Source organism: Panthera pardus, unplaced genomic scaffold, assembly GCF_024362965.1.
Source record: "Panthera pardus isolate Hobbes unplaced genomic scaffold, ASM2436296v1 HiC_scaffold_11, whole genome shotgun sequence".
In the NCBI taxonomy this organism is placed as follows: Eukaryota; Metazoa; Chordata; class Mammalia; order Carnivora; family Felidae; genus Panthera; species Panthera pardus.
Window position 1 is genome coordinate 89,594,263 of NW_026526666.1, and position 26,257 is coordinate 89,620,519.

A 26,257-nucleotide genomic window follows, 5' to 3' on the forward strand; every position below is an offset into this window, starting at 1 on the left:
TACCCAAGAATGTTCATTGCTCCAGAAGGTTTCTGCCTTTCATAATTTGTCAAAATTTCCCTTTTTTCCTGGATCGTATTCCAGTATACCAGCATGCTTTTTCTTCTGTCTTAAAAAGAAACACTTTGATACCACTTTTTCTGTCAGTGGCCTCCCCACCTATTTGCTCTGTTTTTTTTTTTTTTTTTAACAGAATTCAGAAGTCATCTAATATTTGTGCTCTCCAGTTCATCACCTTATTTTCTCAAACTCTTTTTTTCTTTTAAAAAATTAAAAAAAAAATGTTTATTATTGAGAAAGAGACAGAGTGTGAGTGGGGCAGGGGCAGAGAGAGGGAGACACAGGATCTGAAGGAGGCTCCAGGCTCTGAGCTGTCAGCAGAACCCAACACAGTGCTCCAACTCACGGACTGCGGGATCATGACCTGCGCCGAAGTCAGAGGCCAACCAACTGAGCCACCCAGGCGCCCCTCAAACTCTAATAAAACTTTCACTTCCATCACTTTACAGTGCTGCTCTTGTCAGGGTGACTTCCATGTTGTGAAATTTACTGGTCTGTTCTCAGCCATCATTTTATTTGAGCCATCAGCTTCACCTGACAGAGCTGAGCACTCCTTTCTCCTTGAAAGGCTTTCTTTGCTGGGCTGCCATGATACTATATTCTCCCCGTTTTCCTTTACCTTGCCGACTTTGTCTTTGTGTCCTTTGCTGTTTACTCTGCATTTCCACCAGTAAAAAATATTGGCCACCTTGGGGCTCAGACCTTTGACCTCTTGATTTCTTTGTATTTACTCACTTCCTTGACAGTCTCATCCAGATCATGGTTTTCTAAGCCATCCATTCTTTGTTGACTCACAGATTTATCTGTTCAGCCCATTCTCTCTCCTGAATTCCAGTCTTGTATATTCAGACAGTCTCTTAACATCTCCATTTGGATAACTAATACACATCTCATAAATAGTGTGTCCCAAACCGAGCTCCTGATCTTCCTTCTCAGATTGCTCATCCAGTTGTCCCTGTTTGAACTGATAACAATTCCATCCTGCTGCAAATTCGGACCGAAACCCTTGGAATCCTCTTTAATCCCTTTATCTCACACCTCACATGCGATTCAAGAGCAAATGCTGTGGTTCTGCTTTCAAGTGGCCAGAGTTGGGCCACTTCTTACCATGTGCGTGGCCACTGTCCTGGGCCAGGCCACAATTATCTTTTGATTGGATTACTGCACTGGGCTCCTTTTGGTCTTCTTGCTCTTACTCTTATCCTCTGTGGTCTGTTTTGAACACAGCAGTCATGTCCATCTATATCTTGTTTTATAGGGCACCCATCTTTATTTTTTGTTATTGAGGTATAACATACGGTGCACAAATCTTCAGTTCTATAGCTTGATGGCAGGAATCTATCATCCATAGAACATCCCCAGCAGTCTCCTCCTAGTCACTGTCTCCCCAGAGGTAACCACTCTCGCTATGGATTAGTTTTTGCCTCTTTTTCAACCACATAAAGTGAAACCATATAGTCCAGATTGATCCCTTTAAATCCAAGTCAGAATATGTTACTGCTCTGCTCAGAACCTTTGGATGGGTCTCCATTTCTTAAATGAGAACCCAGAGGCCTCCCCAGGGCCTGCAAGGTGCCCCCACTGCCTCTTCAACCCCATCTCTTTTTTTTTTTTTTTTTTAATTTTTTTTTAATGTTTATTTATTTTTGAGACAGAGAGAGACAGAGCATGAACAGGGGAGGGGCAGAGAGAGAGGGAGACACAGAATCTGAAGCAGGCTCCAGGCTCTGAGCTGTCAGCACAGAGCCCGACGTGGGGCTCGAACTCACGGACTGTGAGATCATGACCTGAGCCGAAGTCGGACGCTTAACTGACTGAGCCACCCAGGCGCCCCTTCAACCCCATCTCTTGATCCGCTCCTTTTGTTCCCTCAGCCCCAGACACGCTGTTCATATTCCTTGAATACATTGAGTATGCTCTTTTTTTTGTGGTCTTTGTCTTCAGTTTTCTCTTTGCCTGGAATGTTCTTCCCTAAACATTCTTCCTTGCTTCCTTCAAGTCTCTGCGTAGGCGCCACCTTGAGGCTTACCCTAATTGCTTACCCTAATTGCGCTATTTAAAATTGCAGCCTCCTCTCAGCACTCGCCCCGCCCTCCCATAAAGCTTGTTGTCTATTAAACTTACCTTTTTTTTAAAGGGCACTTTTAGGTTCACAGCAAAATTGAGCAGAAGGTAGAGATTTCCCATATACCTCCTGCCCCCACATGTGCACAGCTTCCCTCATTATCCACATTCATTACAACTGATGAACCTACATTGACACATCATTATCACCCAGAGTCCATAGTTTACATGGCTCATTCTTGGGTGTTGCACATTCTCTGAGTTTGGACAAATTTATAATGAGATGTATTTACTGGTATAGTATTATGCAGAGTAGCTTTATTGCCCTGAAAATTCACTCTGTTTATCTCTCCTGATCTTTTTATTGTCTCCATAATTTGACTTTACCAGAATGTCATATAGCTGGAATCATATAGTATGTAGCCTTTTCAGATTGGCTGCTTTTACTTTTAAGCTGCCTCCTTGTGTTTTCATGGCTTGATAACTTCTTCCTTTCTTTCAAATTTTTTAAAGTTTGTTTTGAGAGAGTACACTTGAGTGTGTGCAACTAGGGGAGGGACAGAGGGAGAGAGGGAGAGAAAGAGGATCTCAAGCAGGCTCCACACTGTCAGTGCAGAGTCCAGTGCAGGGCTCGAACTCACGAACCATGAGATCATGACCTGAGCCGAAGTTGGATGCTATGGTTGGCACCCCATAGCTCATTTCTTTTTAGCCAAATAATATTCCATTATTTGGATATACCACAGGTTATCCACTCAATACCGAAGGACATCTCGTTTGCTTCCAAGTATTGGCAGTTATGAGTAGAGGTGCTAGAAATATCTACATGCAGATTTTACTCCTTTGGGTAAATACAAAGGAGTGCTATTGCTGGATCATATGGGTAAAACTGTTTAGTTGTAAGAAACCACCAAACTGTCTTCCAGAGAAGTTGTATCAGTTTGCATTCCCACTAGCACTGGGAATTCCTGTTGTTCCACATTCTCACTAGCATTTGGTATTGTTGGTGTTTCAGATTTTGGCCATTCTGATAGGTGTATAGTGATATCTCATTGTTTTGTGTTCCCCTGATGACATGATGTGGAGCATCTTTTCATATGCTTATTTGCCACTTGTATATCTTATCTGGCCATTTTTTAATCAAGTTATTTTCTTATTGTTGAGTTTTAAGGATTCTTTGTATTTTAGGTTTACACTCACTCTTTTATCAGATATGTCTTTTGCAAATATTTTTTCCCACTGTAAAGCCTATCTTTTCAGTCTCTTAACATTGTCTTTTGAAGAGTAGTATTTAATTTTAATGAAGTCCAGCTTACCAGTTATTTCTTTTATGGATCATGCCTTTGGTATTGTATCTAAAAAGTCCTCATCATACCATACCCAAGGTCATCTTAAGTTTTCTGGTCTGTTACCTTCTAGGCACTGTATAGTTTTTTCTTTTTAAGTTTGTTAACTTAAAGTTTGTTAAGTCTGTTCTTTATTTAGTGGGTGAGGGGCAGAGAGGGGAAGAATCCCAAGCAGGATCCACGCTATCAGTGCAGAGCCTGATGCAGGGATGGAACTTACTAACAGTGAGATCATGACCTGAGCCAAATCAAGAGTTGGACACATGCTCAACTGACTGAGCCACCCCAGGGCCCCTGCACTTTATAGTTTTATGTTTTACATTTAGGTCTGTGACCCGGTTTGAGTTAGTATTTTTGAAGGGTTTAAGGTCTGTGTCTGGGTTCGTTGTTTTGAATGTGGGTGTTCATTTGTGCCAGTACTACCTGGTGGAAAGACCATCTTCGCTTCATTGTATTGCTTTTGCTTCTTTGTCAAAGATCAGTTAACTATGCTTATGTGGATCTATTTCTGGGCTCTCTTTTCTGTTCTTTTGATTTATTTGTCTATTCTTTTACCAATACAACATTGTCTTGAATACTGCAGTTTTATAGTTAAGTCTTGAGATCAGGTAGTGTTAGTCTCCCAACTTTGTTGTTCTTCAATATGTGTTGGCTGTTCCGGATCTTTTGCCTTTCCATATAAATTTTAGAATCAGTTTGTTGATATCCACAAAATAATTTGCATGAGGTTTTGATTGGGATTACATTTACTCTTTCAAGTTAGGAAGAATTGACATTTGGACATTATTGAGTCTTCCTATCCATGAACATGGAATATCTCTTTATTAATTCTTCTTTGATTCATCAGTTTTTTAAAAATGTTTATTTATTATTGAGAGAGAGAGAGAGAGAGAGAGAGACAGAGCATGAGTGGGGGAGGGGCAGAAAGAGAGGGAGACACAGAATCAGAAGCAGGTTCCAGGCCCCGAGCTGTCAGCACAGAGCCCGACACGGGACTTGAACTCACAAACCGTGAGATCATGACCTGAGCTGAAGTCGGACGCTTAACTGAGTGAGCCACCTAGGCGCCCCAATCCATTAGTTTTATATAGTTTTCTTTACATAGGTCTTGTACATATTTTGTTAGGCTTATATTTATGTAATTCTTTTTTTTTTGGAGCTGGGTGCTAATGTAAATGGTATTGTGTGTGTGTTTTTTAATGGTATTCTTGTTTTTAAAAAAAAGTTTATTTATTTATTTATTTTGGGGGAGGGGGAGGGTCAGAGAGAGGAGAGAGAGAGAATCCCAAGCAGGCTTCATGCTGTCAGTGCAGGCCCAGTACAGGGCTTGATCCCACGAACCATGAACTCATGACCCGAGCCTAAGTCAAGAGTCAGCCGCTCAACCAACTGAGACACGCAGGCGCCTCTAATGGTATTATGTTTTTAATTGCAAATTCCATTTGTTCATGGCTGGTATATAGGAAAGAGACTGACTTTTTTTTTTAAGCTTATTTATTTTGAGAAAGCATGCATGCAGCAACAGAGAGAGAAGAGATAGAATCCCAAGGAGGCTCCTCGTTTTCAGCACATGGAGCCCGATGCAGGGCTTGATCTCCTGAACTGTGAGAGCATGACCTGAAATCAAGAGTCAGACGCTTAACTGACTCCAGTCACGCAGGTGCCCTACAGCTGACTTTTGAATGCTAACTTTGTATCTTGCGTTCTTGCTGTAGTTGCTTATTAGTTCTGGGGAATTTTTTTTTGTTATTGTTGATTCATTTGGGTTTTCTACAGTCATGTCCTGTGCAAAACAAAGAGTTTCATTTCTTCTTTCCCCCCCTTTTTTTGTTTTTCTTCTTGTCTTACCATATCAGCTAGGATTCTAGTACAGTTTTGAGAAGCTGTGGTAAGGGGACTTCTTGCTTTGTTCTTGATCAGAGAACAGTTTTCCACCTTTAAGTATGATGCTAGCTGTAGATTTTTTTTTTTTTTTTTTAAATAAAGTTGAGGAGGTTTCCCTCTATTCCTCATTTCCTGAGTTTTATTGTGAATGGGTATTGGGTTTTGTCAGATGCTTTTTCTGTATCTTTTTATAAGATCATGTGATTTTTCTTCTTTAGTCTGTTGACAAGCTGGATTACATTAATTGATTTTTGAACGTTGAGCCAGTTTTGTATACTCAGGATAAATCCCACTTGGTCATGGTCTGAAATTCTTTTTATACAGTGTTGGATTAGATCTGCTAATATTTTGTAAGATTTTTACATCTATGTTTATGAGAGATCTTAGTCTGTGGGGTTTGTTTTTCTTTGTCTGGTTTTGATGTTAGGGTAATGCTGGCCTCAGAATGAGCTAAGGAGTATTTCCTCTGCTTCTAACTTCTGGAAGAATTTGTAGAAAATTGTATAATTGGTATAATTGCTTCTTTTTTTTTTTAATTTATTTATTTTGAGAGAGAGGGTATACTTGTGAGTTGGGGGAGAGGAAGGAGCAGAGAGAGGGAGAGAGAGAGAATCCCAAGCAGGCTCTGTGCTGTCAGTGCTCAGCGCAGAGAACCCAACCCAGGGCTCTGTCCCACGAACCATGAGATCATAACCTGAGCCGAAATCAAGAGTTGGATGCCACCCACATGCCCCTGAAGAACTCTTCTAACATTTCTTGCAGGGCAGGTCTACTGGCAACAGATCTCAATTTTTATTTGTCTAAGTCTTTATTTTTCCTTCACTTTTGAAATGGTACTGATTTTTTTTTTCTTTTTTGTGGGGTACAGAATTGTAGTTTTGGGTTTTTGTTTTGTTTTACCTTTCAATATTTTAAATATTTCACTTCACTGTCTTCTTGCTTGCATGACTTCTGAGAAGTCAGATGGAATTCTTATCTTTGCTACTCTGTAGGTTAGGTGTTTTTTTTCCTGGGCTTCAAGATTTTTTTCTTTATCCTTGATTTTCTGCAGTGTGAATATGGTATGTCTAGGTATTGGGTTTTTGTTTTTCTTTTGTCTTTATGGCATTTATCCTGCTTGGTGTTATTTGGTGTCTGACACTAATTTTGGGAAAATTTTCAGTCATTATTGCTTCAAATTTTTCTTCTGTTAATTCCCATTACAAGTGTAGTTGTCCCATACTTATTGGATGTTCTGTTCCCTTTTTTTTAGTCATTTTTCTCTTTACTTTTCAGGCTTGGAAGTTTCTATTGACATACCCTCAAGCTGAGAGTCTTTACTCCGTTCTGTTAGTCTACCGATAAGATAATCAAAGGCAGTCTTCATTGCTGTAACAGTATTTTTGATCTCTGTTTTAAAAAATATATGGTCTTGGGGCACCTGGGTGGCTCAGTTGGTTAAGCATCTGACTCTGGCTCAGGTCATGATCTCAACAGTTTGTGAGTTCGAGTCCCACATCAGGCTCTGTGCTCATAGCATGCAGCTTGGAGCCTGCTTCAGATTCTTTGTGTCCCTCTCTCTCTGCCCCTCCCCTGCTTGTGCTCTCTCTCTCAAAAATAAATATTTAAAAAAATTTAAAAATTAAAATATGTGGGTTTTTTCCCCATTTATTTATTTTGAGAGAGAGGGAGAACGTGCATGCATGTGCTAGTTGGGGAGGGGAAAAATGGGGAGAGAGAATCCCAAGCAGGGATATGGGGCTGGAACTCATGAACCACGAGATCATGACCTGAGCCAAAGTCGGATATTTAAACTACTGAGCCACCCAGGTGCCTGTAACATTTTGTGGATTCCTAGAACTTCCATTTCTGTTACTCATTTGTTCTTGTATGGTGACTACTTTTTCCGTTAGAGCCCTTATCACAGTAGATATTTTAAATTTCTGGTAATTCCAGCATCTGCCATTTCTGAGTCCAGTTTTGATGCTTGCTCTGTTTCTTCAAACTATTTTTTGCCTTTTAGTATGCCTTATAATTTTTTTTGGTGAAAGCAGGACACGATGTCCTGGGTAAAAAAAAAAAACTGAGGTAAGTAGGCCTTTAGTGATAGCCTTTTCCCCTTCTCCTCCCAACCTCCCATACCTCTCAGGTGGTACAGGATGGCTGGAGGGAGCAGGAATTGGGTATTTCCCTTCCCCCAGGTTCTGGTTTCAAAACGGTTGGTTTAACACTCCCCTGTTGGATGCACAGGGTGGGGAGTCCTCGTACAACTCATGGAGGTAAAGCTCACCAAATGGGGGGCATCCCCCCCTAACACAGATTCCCTCTTGTTCTTAACTCTCAGAGTTGTCCACACTGAGCCTCCAGCAGTTTGTCAATTGCAGTTTAGGTTTTCCTACCCTGCTGCTGGTTCCCCATGGAGGTTTCTACTGGTGAATTTCTATTTTTGTAAATTGTTGATTCTTTGCATCCACTTGTCTAAGTTTTAGGGAAGTGGTTTTTGTGACCTCATTTCTCTCATGGATCTAAGAAGAGTTGTGAATTTTCAGTCTGTTCAGTTTTTTATAGATTAAGACACAGAGTGATGACTTCTAAGCTCTTTACATTTGCATTTCTGGACCAGAAGTGGGAAATCTGCCCTACCGTCTCTGTGCTTTTTACTTCTTTCCTCCCTTAATTTTTTTTTTAAACTGTGGTAAAAAATGCATAACATAAGATATATTCACCATTTACAGTTCAGTAGGGTTAAGTATATATTTGCACATTGTTGTGCAACCAGTCTCTGGAACAGTTTTTTTTATCTTGCATGACTGAAATTCCATACCCATTAAACAGTAACTCCCATTTCCCCCTCCCCCAGCCTGTGGCAACTACCATTCTACTGTGTTTATTTGAATTTGAATATTCCTAGATACCTCATATGAGTGAAATCATCTACTATTTCTCTTCTGTGACTGGCTTGTTTCACTTAGCACAGTGTCCTCAAGGTTCATCCAGGTCTCCTTTTTAAGGCTAACATTTCACTGTAGCATATACTACATTTTGTGTCTCCATCATCCATTGATAGACAGACACTTGGTTGCAATAGTGCTGTCATGAACATAGCTGTACAAATTATCTCTTTAAGATCCTGTTTTGAATTTTTTTATAGTTAGGCCTAGAAGTGGAATTGCTGGATCATACGGTAATTCTATTTTTAATTTTTGGAGGAGCTGCCATACTGTTTAGCTTTGCCATTTTATTTTCCCACCAACAGTGCACAAGGTTCCAATTTCTCCATATTCTCACCACCACTTGTTCTTTTGATAGTGGCCATCTTGATGGGTGTGAAGTGATATCTCATTGTGATTTTGATTTGCATTTCCCTAATGATGAATGATGTTGAGTATCTTTTCATATGCTTGTAGGTCACTTGGGTATCATCTTTGGATCAATTATTCAAGTCCTTGGCCCAGTTTTTAATCATGTTGTTTGTTTTTTGTTAGGTTGTAGGAGTTCTTTATATATACTCTGCTTATTGATGCCTTATCAGATATATTATTAATATCTACTCTTACCAAGGTCTAAAGTTGTAGTAATTCCATCCTCCTCCTTCAAAATACAGAGTTTTAAGAACACTTGAATCCTGATTTCCTTCTTTAGGACTTAACATGTTATTATCTACCATTTCAGGTAGTTCCACTTTGGTTTTATCCTGCCCTTCCCCTTCCCACTCCCAGTTAATTTTTGTTTATTCTTTAACTGAACCCATGCTTGTTTGGGTTGATTTCTTTGCTTACTGTTTCTTCTTGCATCTCATGCCTTTCCTAAGTGATCATTTTCTATATTCTTTTCTTTTCCTTTAAGTAGGCTCCACCCCCAGCGTGGAGCCCAACACAGGGCTGGAACTCATGACTCTGAGATCAAGAGTCAGATGCTTAACCGACTGAACCACCCAGGTGCCCCATCTATATTCTGAATTACATCCATAAATAGTTTTTTCAGTGAAAGTCTGTTAATAATAAACACTTAGGTTTTTATTTTCCTTTGTGTTCTGAAAAGTTTTCAATTGTACCTTCTTTCATAAAGATATTACGTCTTTTGTCTTTTTTTTTAAGTCTGAGTGAGAGTGGGGGGCCGGGGTGGAGAGTGAGAGAATCCCACGCTGTCAGCACAGAGCCTGACTTGGGGCTCGAACGTACAAACCATGAGATCATGACCTGAGCTGGAACCAAGAGTGGGACCCTTAACCGACTGAGCTACCCAGGTGTCCTGTTTTTTTTTAATTTTTAAAATTTATTTTTAATTTATATCCAAGTTAGTTAGCATATAGTGCAATGATTTCAGTAGATTTCAGTGCTTTATCCCTTATGTGTAACACCCAGCGCTCATCCCAACAAGTGTCTTCCTTAATGCCCCTTACCCATTTAGCCCATCCCCCACCTGCAGCCCCTCCCAGCAACCTTGTTCTCTGTATTTAAGAGTCTCTTATTTTTTGTCCCCCTCCCTGTTTTTATATTATTTTTGCTTCCCTTCCCTTATATTCATTTGTTTTGTATCTTAAATTCCACATATGAGTGGAGTCATATGATGTTTGTCTTTTTTTGATTTATTTTACCTAGCATAATACCCTCCAGTTCCATCCACGTAGTTGCAAATGGCAAGATTTCATTCTTTTTGATTGCCAGGTAATACTCCATTGTGTGTGTGTGTGTGTGTGTGTACACACCACATCTTTATCCATTCATCTGCCGATGGACATTTGGGCTCCTTCCATACTTTGGCTATTGTCGATAGCGCTGCTATAAACCTTGGGGTGCATGTGCCCCGTCAAAACAGCACACTTGTATTCCTTGGATATACACCTAGTAGGGCAGGAACTTTTTGAGGAACCTTCATACTGTTTTGATAAGTTCTTTAATGTTTATTTTTGAGAGAGAGAGAGAGAGAGAGAGAGAGAGAGACAGAGTGTGAGCAGAGGAGGGGCAGAGAGAATCCGAAGTAGGCTCAAGCCTCTGAGCTGTCAGCACAGAGCCTGACACAGGGCTTGAACTCGTGAACCACAAGATCATGACCTGAGCTGAAGTCTTCAGGATGTTTAACCGACTGAGCCACCCAGGCACCTCTCTAGTTTTTTTGTTTTGTTTTGTTTTTTTAAAAAGATTTTTAAGTAATCTGTACATCCAGCATGGGACTCAAACCCACAACCCTGAGAACCAAGAGTTGCGCGCTCTGAGCCAGCCAGGTGCCCCGTCATGTCTTTTGTCTTCTATTTGACACTTAAGTTTCTGTTGAGAAGCCAGTTCAGTTGTTACTTCTTCATAGAATATTCTTCCTTCTTGTTGCTTCTCTTCTCTTTGTGGTATTCTGCTGTATCCTTATCATGTGTCTAGGTGCAGATTTAACTTTTACCCTGCTTGGTTGGGACTTTGTTTCCTAAATATGAGGCTCCCTTTCATCAACTCTTGAAAAATACTTAGCTAGTAGTTCTGCCTCTCCCCCATTTTCTCTGTTCCCTCCTTTTGGGCCACCTGTTAAAACTTCATTTTTGGACCTCTGTATTTTATTCCCCCTATTAACCTTTCTTTCACAAAATTTTTAAGTTTGTGCTACCTTTTGTAATCTCCTTATATCTCTTCTCAAAGACTGCATTCTTTTCATTTGCATCTAATTTGCCACTTTTCTTTCCATTTCTAAGCGATTCTATTTGGTTAATTTAAAAATCTTCTGATCTTTGTTGATACCATTTTCTTGTCTCCTGGTTTTGATTCCTTCTTTTATGACTTTAAACACTGGAATGTACTTACAGTTTCTAGTGCGTCTTACTAACGTTGGTTCTTACTGGTGTAAATACCTGTTGTTCAGTCATAGTAAAAGATTGGTCCTTCTGTGTTTTGTAATTTAGAATTGTAAACTCAGGTTCAGCAGGACTTTATCTATGGGACTCTTACGTGACCTTGGTAGAGAGCCTCTCTCTCCAGAGTATTTTTGTTTACCTCTGGTAGGTTTCCCAGGGATTTTACCAGGCTGAGACCATTTTTGGTTAGATTCTCTGCGAGGAGAAGTTGATATCAGACCCCTCAAGGCAGGGTAAATCTGAACTCTGAACTCAAGTGAAGGCAGGCCGAAGATTATAAATTCTCTAGGGATATATACCCTTTTGTTTCTCCCCTCACGGAGCCTAGGTCCTTTTATCTCCCTGGTGTCAGTGAGGTGACTTTTTTTCACTAATCTACTTCTTTCCCTGAAGCTGTTGTAGTTCTTAATAATCTTAGGATTATTTACTGCTTTGTTACCTAGAGCTCTATGCATTATCTCAGAATGATAATGGGGAGAGATATGGTAGGGATTATTATACCCATTTTACAACTAAGTAAAACTGGAGCTGTTACTCTCCTGAGATGACTCTCCTGACATTATGTAGGTGGCAGATGGTAAAGAGATGGTAAAGAGCTTGCCATGAGAAATGGGGTATTCTTCTGTGTTTTTTTGCCATGCAGCCACTGGTAGCATTCTTCATTAGGATGAAAGTAGGTATCACCTCAACATCAGTCATAAAGAAAAACCAGTGTTTTTCTGCAGGTTTATGAAAATTCATTCATTCAACAGATTTGAACACCTGCTATGTTCTAGGCACAAGAATTAATACGAGAGGTCTGTTAACAACTGGGAGCTGAAGTACAGATAATTGGATTTGCTGCCTGACATGCTTTCTGCTTTCCATCCAAGTTAGTTAGCATATAGTGCAACAACGATTTCAGGGGTAGATTCCTTAATGCCCCTTACCCATTTAGCCCATCCCCCCCTCCTACGACCCCTCCAGCAACCCTCTGTTTGTTCTCTATATAAAGAGTCTCTTATGTCTTGTCCCCATCCCTGTTTTCATATTATTCTTGCTTCCCTTCCCTTGTGTTCATCTGTTGTGTCTTAAAGTCCTCATATGAGTGAAGTCATAGGATAGTTGTCTTTCTCTAATTTCACTAAGCATAATACCCTCTAGTTCCATCCACGTAGTTGCAAATGGCAAGATTTCATTCTTTTTGATTGCCGAGTAATATTCCATTGTGTATATCTGCTTTCCTTCTATAGACTGATAATGGTCTCCAGCTGCCAAAGAAGGTTGTGGATGCCAAGAGAAAGGTAACCATTTCTCAGCCCCCTGAGTGGAACTGGATGCCTCTAGGAGCCCACACCGGCTAGCAGTAGACATGGCTGAATTTACAAGCTACAAGGATACTGCCTCCAGCCGCCACTTGCGGTTTAAGTTACAAAGTCTAAGTCGCCGCCTCGATGAGTTGGAGGAAGCCACAAAAAACCTCCAGAGAGCAGAGGATGAGCTCCTGGATCTCCAGGACAAGGTGATTCAGGCGGAAGGCAGCAATTCCAGCATGTTGGCGGAGATTGAAGTGTTGCGCCAGCGAGTGCTGAGAATTGAAGGCAAAGATGAGGAAATTAAGAGAGCAGAGGATCTGTGTCAGCTGATGAAGGAGAAGCTTGAAGAGGAAGAAAACCTCACCCGGGAGCTGAAATCTGAGATTGAACGGCTTCAGAAACGAATGGCTGAACTGGAGAAGCTGGAGGAAGCCTTTGGCAGGAGTAAGAACGACTGTACCCAACTCTGTCTGAGCCTGAATGAGGAGAGAAACCTGACAAAGAAGATCTCCGCTGAGCTGGAAATGCTCAGGGTCAAAGTGAAAGAACTAGAATCTTCCGAGGACCGCCTGGATAAAACTGAGCAGAGTTTAGTGTCAGAGTTAGAAAAACTGAAGTCATTAACTCTGAACTTCGTAAGTGAGAGAAAATACTTGAATGAAAAGGAGAAAGAGAATGAGAAACTGATAAAAGAGCTCACTCAAAAACTGGAGCAGAACAAAAAAATGAACCGAGATTATTCAAGGAATGCTTCTAATCTTCTGGAAAGGAATGACCTGCGGATTGAGGACGGGATCTCCTCCACACTGCCGTGCAAAGAATCAAGAAGGAAGGGCGCTCTGGACTATCTAAAGCAGGTAGAGAATGAAACAAGAAACAAATCAGAAAACGAAAAGAACCGAAATCAAGAAGACAACAAAGTTAAAGATCTCAACCAAGAGATTGAGAAACTCAAGACACAAATCAAACATTTTGAATCTTTGGAAGAAGAGCTTAAGAAAATGAGGGCCAAAAATAATGATCTTCAGGATAATTACCTAAGTGAACAAAATAAAAACAAACTCTTAGCCAGCCAGCTGGAGGAGATAAAGCTACAAATCAAGAAACAGAAAGAGTTAGAGAACGGGGAGGTAGAAGGGGAAGAGGCTTTCCTGTCCGGCAAAGGCAGGCATGAGAGGACTAAGTTAAGAGGCCATGGCAATGAGGTACCTGTGTCCAAGCACACACCGCGGGAACTGTCCCCTCAGCAGAAGCGGGAGAGGCATCGAAACAGAGATATTGCGCTCAACAATGAAAACTGTTCTCTGGGCAATAGGCAGGTTTCCTCTCCCAGTTTCACCAATAGGAGGGCAGCCAAAGCTTCCAACATCGGGGCGGGTACAGACAGTGGGACTCAGGAGACAAGGAGAACTGAAGACCGATTTGTATCTGGCTCCTCTCAGAGTGAAGGGAAGAAGTCCAGGGAGCAGCCTTCAGTGCTTAGCCGCTACCCACCTGCTGCTCAGGAGCACAGTAAAGCTTGGAAGAGTACTCCCAAACCAGGTACTGAGGGTGGGTTGAAGGGAAAAGTGGAGAAGACAACACGAACATTTAGTGATAATACCAACCATGGATCTGTTCCCAGTGACGTACTGGGTAGAGCTGACAAGGCTTCTGACACCCCTTCTGAGGCCCTCTTTGGCAAAAGGGGGCAGGTACCTGGCAATGGAAGTCAGGTAACCCAGGCTGCAGACTGTGGCAGTCCTAAGGCAGTTGGAGCTCTGGCCTCATCCCGAAGATCTTCCTCAGAAGGGCTCTCCAAGGGCAAAAAGGCTGTCAGTGGCCTGGAGGCTGATACCACTTCCCCAAATTCCAAGCCTCCACTTTTATCAAAGTATCCTTATAATTCCAGAAGCCAAGAGAACATCCTTCAGGGCTTTTCAACCCCAAATAAAGAAGGTGTTGATCAACCCGTAGCAGTCGTGATGGAAGACAGCAGTCAACATGAGACCCTGAGGTGCCGGGTCATCAAGCCCAGTGGCAGAGAGAAGCCAGACTCAGATGACGACGTGGATGTGACGTCTCTTGTTACTGCCAAATTGGTAAACACCACCATCACTCCAGAGCCAGAGCTCAAACACCAACCCAACTCTAGAGAGAGAGCCAAATCCCGAGGGGGACTCAGAACCTCCCTGTTTGAGAATGATAAAGATGCTGGGACAGAAAGTGAGTCTGTGAAACCTGTCAGAGCCTCCACCAATGCCACGGAATTCCCAGACGCCAATGGTGCTGGGGTCAAAAGCCAGCGGCCCTTTAGCCCCAGAGAGGCGTTGCGGTCTAGAGCCATCATCAAACCTGTCATCGTTGATAAGGATGTGAAAAAAATCATGGGAGGATCTGGAACTGAGGCCACAATGGAGAAGCAGAAATCCACCTCCAAACCAGGGCCAAACAAGGTGACAAGCAGCATAACTATCTACCCCTCTGACAGCGGCAGCCCCAGAGCTGCCCCAGGTGAGGCCCCGAGGGAAAGGCACACATCCACCAGCAACATCCAGGTTGGGCCAGCAGAGCTCACATCAGTCAGCAACCACGTCAGCTCCCCCTTTGAGCTCTCCATTCACAAACATGACATTGCTCTGCAGTTCACAGAAGCTGAAAGAATGGGAGATGGGCCCCTGAAGAACAAGCCAGAAACAGTGGTCTCTCGGAGCAGCATTATAATCAAGCCATCAGATCCTGTGGAGAGGAACAGCCATGCCCCCCCAGCGGAGACAATCAGGTGGAAAAGCCATAGTGCCCCTTCAGAAGTGGGCTCTTCAGATGCCAGACACGTTACTGTGCGGAACGCCTGGAAGAGTAGGCGAGACTTGAACTCCTTAGAAGACCCCCCAACTCGAATAGGTAGAAACGTGGAAGCCACCAACGCCTACACCCAGAGGGCCTCCACAGACTGTTCAGACCTTGGACAGCCCAAGTTGTACCTTTGTGAGCAGGGTGCTCAAAGGGCAGGAAATTCAGGGGATGCCCCTGAGCTCACCTCCAGAAGGACCCAGAGTAGCCTCACCGTGTCTGAGGTGCTGACTCGTCGGAATCGGGTGGGAGACACTGCCTCGGCTGCAGCCTGGAACCACTCGGCAGGCGCGGTGAGCCCCACTGCTGCCCCCCCCTCCCCCCTTTACTCTTTTACCTTCCTCTTTGCTCCTTCTGCTCTGGCCTGTGTGTCTCAGGATTATGCGGCTGAGAAATCCTGGGAGAGCTAGCTGGATTGCTCAGAGAACTGAAAATAAGGTAGGTTTGGCCTTGAAGAAGAGTTTAGTACCTTGAAGGAGGTGTTTGCCAGAGAGCAGCAGGAGTTTCCCAAACTCCCTTTTCCAGTTTGTCTCTTCTATATATGAAGGTCGCACAAAAAAGAGAGATCTAGCCTCCATTCTCTTGGTTTGCCAGCACAGCGAAAAAAAAAACCTCCCCCTAAAACCCTATAGAGCAGCACCTAGAAGCCCAAGAACCAGCTGCGGCCACTGGGAAGCCCTATGCCAGGGTACCCGGTGACCCTTCTGTAGCACACGTAGGACGGGGGTGGGGGGGCAGGGAGAGGGTTTTCACAGCCAAGTTTTGCCAGCTGCTGGCCTATGGGGGAGGAGAGTGAGGCTTCCACTGGGCCTACTTTATATACTTTGTGTCCACGTGTCACTTTATTTTGTCTAAACCATTTTGTCATCAGTCTGAGGGCAGAACTAGTTCAGTACGGCTCATTACAGGATAGATAAATCCAGAACCACCTCCGCCTCTGAGGGTCCGAGTGTCAGAACAGCACCTAAAGGGGAAGCCCCTAGGAGTGTCTTTTTAGATGTGGAGCCTCTGAGGATGAAAGACGTTTTGGAAGTGGTTTCCTTCTTTTTAAAAGGCAGGTGTATTCACTTGAAATGTCCTGTGAGTCCATATAGGGTACTCACCATCTGACAGAGCACGTTCCCACTGGCACAGTTTCTCCAAGAGCCCTGTGGGCAGGTATTATCTCCACTTTTTAGATTTACACTGATGGTCAGAGACACAAAGTGTCATACCCAAGGCCACCCAAATGAATTATTGGATGAGAGCTAGGATTTGAATCCAAGATTCCGTTTTTTTTTTTTGTTTTTTGTTTTTAAATGTGTATTTTTGAGAGAGAGAACACGGGCAAAGAGAGAGGAAGACACAGAATCGCAAGCAGGCTCCATGCTGTCAGTGCAGAGCCTGATGATGTGCAACTTGAACTCACAAACCGAGATCATGACCTGAGCCGAAATCGAGAGACAGAAGTTTAACCTGCTGAGCCACCCCGGTGCCCGCAAGATTCCCGTTTCTGAATCCAGTACTCTTTCTACCCCGCCAACGTTTCTCATACTTCTGTTTTGATCTAGGACCAACACTGAAAAGGCAGAACTCTGGTAGGAGAGTGGAGAGAGAGAGAGGGGTGTTTAGTCCCTTGAAGCTCTGGCTGACAGACAGGATAAGGCATAGGTGTAGGACCCAAAAGGGAAGGCACCTGGGCTTTTTGGTAGTTTATAAGTGGAAAGTAGGAAAAGCGTGGTCCGGTGTCCTTTTCGGCAGTACATACTCCCTTGTTCCGCAGCAGGGAAATGCAGCCTGCACGCGCAAAACTCAAGGATCTCTGGGCCTCCTTCCAGGACCACGTGGTGCAGGCCCCGTCCTCCACACGCCCTTGCTCAGTTGTGAGCCGCCAGTCTACCCTCTGAGCCCCAGCAGCTTGGGAGTTTGTAGTCTACCGGTTTCCTTAGGCCAAAGCGAATCTCTGCAGTGAAGCTGTTGTCTGTCTGCACTGTACCTCCCTCTGCCAGGCTGAAGAAGACCACTGGGAGAGGGAGGGAGTGTGTCTTGTTACTCGCTGCTGTCCTTCGCAGCTCACTTTTTGTCATCTTTGGCACAGGAGGAAGGTGACGACTGCACACTCGGTGTCCACAGACGACTGCACAACTCCCTGGAGCGGTCTGAACTGCCTGCGAAGCAGGGGCTGCCAGAGCCCGGGCGAGCCCGGGCTGAGGAACGGTTACGGCCAGCCAGGCCCTGTGCCGAGGACAACTGAACCAGCTGGGTGAGGTCTGCTGTCTCCTCTGCTCCTGCTTCTCCGCTCTCCTGCCTTCCTGCCCTATGAAGGATGCAAGGCCAGTTAACCAGGCTAGACGCCAGGCCTTGGCTGGGAGACTGTGGCAAACCAGGCTGTGGCTTGGGTCATTTTGCCAGTTGGCCAGAGGGGATCAGAAACTACAAGCTGGACATAGTCACCCAAGCCCAGCCTTCCCTGATGCATGAGTTCTCTCTCCTTGCCCCTGTCCCCAGATCGGATGGGCCACTCTGGCCCCCAAATGGGGAAAGATCTAGAAACCCCTTGTATCCTCACCATACCACAACAGCTGAAAGCTCTCCTCTGCTTCTCAGTGGGTCAGAGGGCAGCCCCTTCAGTGTGGTTCATTTCTTCGTCTCACCGCATCCAGTTCACTCCTTGTTTGCCCTGGGGGCCTAAGTACCCCCTAAGACTTAGCAGCCATCACCTCCATCTAGGGGGCTTCTACTCCTTTCCCCTTTGGAGTTCCTCAGACTTGTACAGCAGAAGAGGTCTGTGCTGCCTCTAAGGGATTACGGGACCAACCTTTAGGCTGAAGCTTCTCGGACATCGCCCCCTGGCTGACAATTGTTTCCTGGGGGCAGAGCACACGGGTACCCACCTATTGGAATGGCATCATCCCTCCCCTCCCCTGGCTCTATGCTCACCTTCCAAAGGCACCTGGAAGTGCACAAGCCTCACGCATCTCCTTTTCTGGGCACCCGTAATGCTGCTGGCACTGCCTGCTCCTCTCCCGTGGCTGGAGACTTCAGGCTGACTCCGTCGTTTCCATCTTTGGAATACTTCCGGACTAAACTGGGCCTGACCCAGCATACTCTGCCTTCTAGGAAGTGCCCAGCAAGGGGGAAAGTGGGCTGGAAGAAACATTTCCCCAGTCACTCCACAAAGCAATAGTTCCATGAAAGGCATGGACTTTCTTCCTCTTCCTTCATTCCCCCATGGAGGAGGAGGAATCGCACTTTACCGAACTGATGCATTCCTACAGAAGTGGGCCCATGGTTTCTGCAAACTGTCGTGATGACTTCACTGGAGGAAAAGTACTACGTGCCCACTGAGGGCCCCAGGTTAATATAATACAAAATGCAGCAAACCTTTCAGGAAGCCACATAAAGTTGAATAGTTTCCTTACGTCACATGGGGAAGTTGAAAAGAACCGTATATTCTTGGCACTGCTTTTTGTGTAACTTTCTCAGTTCAGAGAAGGGCTCCCTTTTCAAAGGCTACTTTTGATGGCACAGACACTGTTCCTTCATAGTGAAAGAGAGCATTACTAGGAGTCAGGAAAGCTGAATTTGCTTCATGGCTTTGTACTTTCTTGCTGTGTGACTTTGGGCAAGTCACTGTCCTCGTGGGGCCTCAGTTTCCTTATCTATAAAATGAATTCTTTGTAATGGTCTCTAAGGGTCCTAAATCTGGCATTCTGAGGTTGTTCTGTTTACACTGTCCTATGGGGGGTGATTCTGCTTTTGGAAGGTAGCATCCGGATGGTTTTGGGGAATGGGTCCTCCCCGGCCTTGTTTTCCTGGGCCTTATTCTTTCCATGTTCTAATGTCAGGAGGATGAGCTCAGAGAAGCTCCCTCATTTTTCTAGTTTGTAAGATGAAGGGATGAGATCAGATGGCTTCTGCAGCCCTTTTGGCACCAGCCTTGCCCACTTGCCACACAGCATCCCCTGGCTTTTGTGACACAAGTTGGCTGTCTCCCGTTGCTGTGCTTCATGGGCCATATTCCCTGCCTGCACTTGGTGTGGGAACCAGTGTTCATCTCGCCCGTGTCTGCCTTCAGACTTGGCCATCCTGGAGGCGGCTTGGGGCACGCTGATGAGCTTCCTTTCGGGGTCAGGAATGTTTTGCGCTTACTTCCATTTTCTGGAGGTCTGCCAGTCTAAGGGCATTGCTGTGTAGCTCATCTTTCCTCTACATAGTGCTGACTCAGCTGCTCAGTTTTAAGATGCTGTTTTCAAAATCTCTTCCTGCTGCTCCTCCTGGGTCCCTGGCCAGAAACTAGGAAACAGACCTCTGCGGTGGTCAACTGAGGTTATAGGAAACCAAGTCTGTGGCTCTTCTCTGCTGGTGGAAGCAAAAGGGTGCCAAGCCATGCCTACAAAGATTTCGCCGCTAATTCTCTTCTTTGGGCGTTGGAGCCCTGGATTCTGGTGCTGTAGCTCCTGGTGCCAAAGTCTGGATCTTTCCACACTGCAGCAGCACCAACATCTGCCACTACCCAAATGCTCTGGAAGAGGGACAGCTATGGTGCCCTCTTGCTGGGGGCTGCTATCTTAAAATCTGAGTGCAATAGGGTTTGATTGTAACAATTATTTCAGGATAAATATTGTTTCCTTAATCTGCGTACTTTCTAGAACCATTGTAAAATAGATTTTATTTTTAAGTGTCCTCAGCATTGCAGAAGATCCCATTTGTAATAGCAGATGAAGGCTGGAGGCTCAGCTCCTCTGGGTTTCGAATGGCTGGCAAGGCTGGCTCTCAAATTCCAAAGTTGGAAGGCACCTTTCTGAAAAGCAACCTCTGTGTGACCATCTGGACCCAGGCCTCACCACCAGGGGTCCTGGAGGAAATTTCCATATAAAGGGGAGACCTGGTAATTAAGTAGCTGGTCCAGTCAAGCCAAATATTCCCACTGTCCCAGCCAATAAACCCACTTACATGACAAGCCTCTTCTGCAGCGTAGCTCCAACTCTAGATTTTACTGGCAGGTGTATTTGTTGTGGGAGGGTTCCCAGTGAGCCCAGGGAACCTGGCACTCCAGAGCTGCTTGGTTGGAGGAAGCAGAGCTGGCTGAATGCCAGAGGCTGGTCTCTCTTCCACCTGCTGCTGCGTCTCACTACTCTGGTACTAAAAGCAACCAGAGAAAGCTGCAGGGATGGTGGGCAAAGGGGATTTGCAGTGGGGCCAAGGACTCCAACCTCTGCCCCAGGCAAGCCTGCACATAAATCATTCCCCTCTCATGGGGTGTGGGAGGGTCTATGTTGATCTTGGACCTGTCATCCTGGGGCAGTTTTAGTGCTTTATATTTAGTGGGTTAGTGCCAGGTGCTACCATTTTCCAGTAAAGGAACCGGGACCCAGAGGCTGGGTCCCTAGCTGCCTCTGTCGATGTGGGGTTTGTCGTCACTCTGACGAGATTGCTTTGGAAGAGCTGCTTTTAGGGATTATCTTTTGTCTACCCTGGGTGGGCCACAGGGTGTTCTCCTCAAAGCCTCACAACCAAGACCATAGGAAAGGGGCCCTATTTTCCTGCTGCTTCACAGCTCAGAACATGTACTGAATGGAATGTATTTTTAAGAGAATAAAGTCTATTTTTTTGTATTTTAAAGATTGGGAGGGCTAGGGAAGTATAGCCCTCAAAAAAAACCTGTTAATGCATTAAAGGCCCCTTTGCGAGGGGGCATCAGTATCTGTCAGTCCACATCTACTTGTTCAGGCAGGTGCTCTGGTCTCACCCCTGCCCCTTGGAGTCTAGGTGCAGCAGCTTCTACATTCCTGCTCCAAGCCTGGGACCAAGGAGGCCGGACCCTGTTGCTGGAAACCAGGGCGAAGCCATGAGCAGTGACTCAGGGCTCCTTGGGTGCATGTGTATAGTGGAAGCTGCCTGTCTGCATGTATCCTCTGGCTCTAATGCTGTCTGTTGGCTCTGCAGCACAATATGTAACCAATAAAGCTCCCTAGTTTCCATGTGGTCTGTGTGAGTCAGTGATGCCATTTTTGTTGATGTCCTGAGTACAACTGTTGTCCGTGCACTGGTATAGCTAGTATATTTCATTGTATTTTATTTACTTAAAATACTCAGCCAACTAATTAATGATGCTGTAAAGACCTGAGGCTTGGAAAATGACACACTTACCACCCACATAACTGAACTGGACTTAGAACTGTAGCAGCTATTTCACTGCTACATTTTAGTTTTAGGCTTGTCTGTTGTCACACACAAAACGATGATGAGTCTCAAGCTACCTATGCCATGTATTTAAAAAAACACACGTTTTAAAGCACCTAACTCTGGATCAGATAACTGTGACCCCCCTGAGGTAACAATATTCATGGCAGAGCTGGGATTCAAATATAGGTCCAAAGTCCATATGCTTTCCACTGCATGCTGTTCTCACCTTTATACCCCTTGCCCTGATCCTGTTGCGCAGATGTTCTCCACTGCTGTTACTCGTTCCAAGACTAGGGGAAAAGCCCTCTCCGTCTTCTCTTCAGACCACCAATGTAATGTCACCTAAATCTTACTAAGAATAAAACCTCATTTAGACTAATTACAGGGAAGAATTGTAACATTAGTAAAAGCCAATTTCCAGAAACAGATCATGTACATGCATTTAGTTACACTGTTAGGAAAGCTTGAGCAGGAACAGTTACTGTAATACCTTTCTTATAAAAATGTTTTACTACCTTATATGAAATCCTAAGTATCCTTGTAAGAGGGGAGGCACGAAGATAGGACCAGAGAACAAGAGAAGCAGAGATTGGAGTAATGTGCTCTGACAATCAACTGCGAATCAACTGAGCTAAAGCCAACCCTCAAGTAGTGTGCTTTGACGATGGATGAAGAGGCCACCCAAGTCAAGGAATGTAGAAGGAACACACTAGAAGCTAAAAAAGCAAGGAAATGGAACCTTCCCTCCAAAGCCTGCTGTGGTAATCTGTTAACAGCAGCAGTAGGAAACTAACACACCAGCTAAGTAAGTCATCTAAACCCTTGATCTTCTTAATGTAACACTTCCTAAACTTTTATAGCAGTACTTTGGACAAAAGTGGAAAGTTAGCACATACCAATGGAGGGAACCTGGGGAGTAAAGCCAGATGGTCTGCTAGAGACACACCCAAACTCTGCCTTGTTTTGTCTTAATGATTCAAAATTTCCTAATATCCATATGCTTGACCTGTAGCTTCATAGTCTTAGCATACAGTCACCCTATAATCCCAATAAGGAACTCTCTAGTTCCACAGATCAGGGAGCCCATTGCTTCCGTGGGGCTTCCCTCAACCCTGTCTTGAGACCTGACCCAACCATTTTTTTCCTTTATATAAATATCCTCCTATCTAAACATGGATAAAACTGCCGTTTCCAAAGGCACAGTACTCCTATCTTGTATTAACTCCAAGGGGAAACAACAACAAAAGAAGATAGGAAGAATTTTATATGAAGTTTTATTTTTAAAATATAAAAAACCACCACACACCAAGAGACTAAGATGTCCCCTCCCCACACTTGGTTACCTCAGTCTTTAGGAAGAACACCAACTTCCCCACTAACGGACAACTGCCTCTCTAGCTCTAAGTCACTCAGAGGAGGCAACCTCCTTGGCCACCTGGCATCATGAGTTCCAGCAGCTGACTGGGAGCCCAGATGCCAGAGTGAGTTTCTCAGTGGGATCCGGTACTGCTACAAGAGCTCTGTCTACACAGCAAAAGACCCGCACATTGGCTGCTTCCCTCCGAACCCATCAGTCTCACATGCTTGGGGACTGCTGTGCAGGAACGCCTGGTGTGGCCTGGCGAGGCAGGGTGTACATGGCCCCCAGGAACTGGTCTGCAATCCTTCCGGCTTCTCGCAGCCCACTCAGCAGAGCACCATGGACAGTGGCTGGGTAGTTACGGATTGTATGTTCTCCAGCAAAGAAGAGTCGTGGAATTGGCTATTTCAGGAGAGAAAAAAAATTGAGAGAAAAATCAGTAGGTTGCAAACAGCATTTCTGCTGTACTTAAACGGCCAAATTCCTGTTGGTCTGCCAATCACAGGCCATCATCCTGCCAAAAAGGGTCTCCCTTGACAGGCATCCTAAAATTGATAAAAGTAGAAATATGACAAAATTCAGCCCAGCCTTAGTCCTAGGGTAATGCATAACTGCATCTGTTCTTACGGATTATTTAATGCTGGGGGATATCCGGTTCTAGAGCTTCCGTTGCCTCATACGGTACCTACTGGGGCAGAGGGGTTCCTGACTGCTCTGTACCACATAGCGTCCAGCATTTGTTCTAATTCAGGAACACCTTTGGCTCTCAGCTCCAGAGCAGGTTCACAGGGTCCTGAGGAATGCTTACTACTCTCTGGAGCAGGGTTTGGCATCATCTAGATAAGAACCCCTCAGGGGCATGTACTGGAGACACCTAGTAACTGATACCTGCAATAATCCTATGAGCCATTACAAAATGGGGTGCAATTAAAAACGTTTTTCGTCCTAACTTTTAGGGACAAACTTTTGAATAAGGAAAAACTGGCTTATACTGTGGACTCTTCCATTGGGAACGTGGACTGCCTATATTTACGGAGCCACAATGTGAGAAATCAGACACAAATAATACTCTTCCTCCCTTTTCCTCTGCTCTTAGTATTTGAAAGGCTCCAAGGACAGAATGACTAAAATCTAAAAAAAAAAAAAAAAAAACCCACAAATCCGTGGCATCAATTTTAACCGGGATACTGGCTTTTTCCCAAATAAGCCTTGGTGGTTTGCCAATTTCTCACCTGTGGGGCACCTGGAATTGAAGGGCCAGGAGTGATTGGCTGAGCCATTAAATCATAGTCATTTCCAGATGATCCTGCAGCTACATATGAATAGGAGCCCCGTGCCCAGGGATCAGCACGCCAGCGGGATACCACAGTCTCCTTGGGCTAAAGGAAAAAGCATGAGCAGTAGTTATTATATGACAAAGGACAAACCAATCATCTCTGAAAAGTGGAAAAGCTGGGGTGGGTGGGGATGTAACCGAGCGGTAAAGAGGCAGGAGACATGGGCTAGCCAGGTGATGAATGCTGCTGCTATACGACACACAACGCAAATGGCTTCTGACTAAGCTTCCCCGTTGCCTTGCCTATGACATCTACCCACGGCTTGACTTTTATTCTCATTAATTCACATGAAGCATTAATAAGCATTCTCTCAAAGGAATCCTAAGGATCTAAAAAGTGTTTCAATGGACCTAAAGAATAGAAAAAAGTACCAAGAGATTTTTTTTTAATGTTTATTTACTTTTAGGAGAGAGCACGAGCGGGAGAGGGCAGAGAGAGGGAGACACAGAATCCGAAGCAGGCTCCAGGCTCTGAGCTGTCAGCACAGAGCCCAACGCGGGGCTCAAACTCACGAACCGTGAGATCATGACCTGAGCCGACCTCAGACACTTAACTGACTGAGCCACCCAGGCAGCCCCCAAGGGACTCTGACTACTTTGTCTAAAAGGTAGCAGTGGTGTGACTCCACACGTAGATACAGTGGATGAGACAAGCAGGGATGTGTAGCAAACAGCCACCTCAATTCCCTAGTCCATGTACGGGGCGGGGGGGGGGGGGGGTGCTCTTCTGAACCCTACACTTACATCATGGACTCCAAACATCAGCATTCATGTAAACCCAGCACCCACTTCTCCATTCTGACTGAAACTGTCCTGACCAACGTAAAGAGACTATGTCAAACCCTGCTTCAGTGTGAACTCTTGATCCCCACTTGCTCCTACCCACTTACTTACCTGGGGCACCGCGCTACTACCAAAAATCCCTTTGAGGATGGCCAGGCATCGGCCGACAATCACATCATCACTTATATTTTCCATGATGCCGGCAGCTTCTCCCGCCACTAGTGCCAATAGTATCGGAGCTAGAAAAACAGAAGGGATAATTCCAGGGTTTTCTCAGACTTTTCTCAAGAACTGCTTTGTCAGGGCCCACATTATTCTAAGCACCCTGAAATCTGATGACCAATGGACAGACCTGCAACACTTGGCTGGAGACAAGCAATGTTTCTGAAACAGGAACTAAAAATCCATCCCTAGAAGTGAGCTGGCAAACTACAGAGGTGAGTGAAGTGTGACTCATGCAGTTAACCACTTGTAACTGTCTAATACAGAAGTCTTGAAGACAGAACTTCAGACCTTGCTAAGAAAACCAAGTATTCCTATATTTAGGCACAGAATCCTTAGCCCTGACCGCCTTAGCTCCACAGCAAGAGCTACATCCCTTTACCTATTCCAGGCCCATCACCACTTCTACCCACCCACATTTGGTGAGTATTGACGCAACAGGCTTCTGTGATAGGCACAGGACTAGATTACTGGGATATAAAAGATATAAACTAAATGATATGCTCCATAGATCAGCAGAAATGATCACACCTATAATTATGCACTGATAAAAGCAATGACGAAAAAGGATACAGAAAGAATAATATAGGGGTTTAATTTTTTTAAGTTTATCTATTTTGAGAGAGAGAGAGAGAGAGAGAGAATGAATGAGTGCAGGAGAGGCAGAGAGACCAGGAGAGAGAGAGAATCCCCAATGTGGGGCTCGAACTCACAAAACCAAGAGATCATGACCTGAGCCGAAACCAAGAGTCAGACGCTTAACCGACTGAGCCACCCAGACATCCCTACAGGGATTTATTTTAGATTTGAGGCAGTGGAGGTACGTGTGTCCCGAAGGGACTCAAACAGTGGCATTTAGGTCAAGACCTGAAAGGCTGGGCAGAGTATGCCATGTTGGGAACAAAGAGAAGAAAAATAAAAGCTGCCCAGGCCCAGACCAAAGTAAATACAGAGGCCCTGAAGTAGAAGACATAAAATAGGTAATATTTTACATATATGTATACACACACATACATAAAATATTTTAAGCACCATAGAGAAGAGCAATCCAATTACAGGAGAACTTAAAACAGAGAAGGTAGGAATTTGCTA

The 26,257-nt window shown here is 44.5% G+C and overlaps 2 protein-coding genes across 12 annotated transcripts in view; one reads left to right on the forward strand and one right to left on the reverse strand.

The window, feature by feature from the left end:
• LUZP1 (leucine zipper protein 1) overlaps positions 1–21,263 on the forward strand; it is a 101,549-nt gene extending 80,286 nt beyond the window's left edge. For all 10 annotated transcript variants that reach the window (XM_053898820.1, XM_053898821.1, XM_019461742.2 and 7 more), the window contains 2 exons: positions 12,402–15,589; positions 17,374–21,263. In XM_053898820.1, the coding sequence (XP_053754795.1) occupies positions 12,521–15,589; positions 17,374–17,529 (3,225 nt within the window). In that variant the 5' untranslated portion in view covers positions 12,402–12,520 and the 3' untranslated portion in view covers positions 17,530–21,263. The remainder of the gene's footprint in view (positions 1–12,401; positions 15,590–17,373) is intronic.
• A 1,458-nt stretch (positions 21,264–22,721) lies between these two features.
• The window catches only part of KDM1A (lysine demethylase 1A), a 64,443-nt gene continuing 60,907 nt past the window's right edge, over positions 22,722–26,257 (reverse strand). For both annotated transcript variants that reach the window (XM_053898824.1, XM_053898823.1), the window contains 3 exons: positions 25,055–25,182; positions 24,057–24,203; positions 22,722–23,226 (listed from right to left, as the gene is read on the reverse strand). In XM_053898824.1, coding sequence (XP_053754799.1) covers positions 23,041–23,226; positions 24,057–24,203; positions 25,055–25,182 — 461 coding nt within the window. In that variant the 3' untranslated portion in view covers positions 22,722–23,040. The remainder of the gene's footprint in view (positions 23,227–24,056; positions 24,204–25,054; positions 25,183–26,257) is intronic.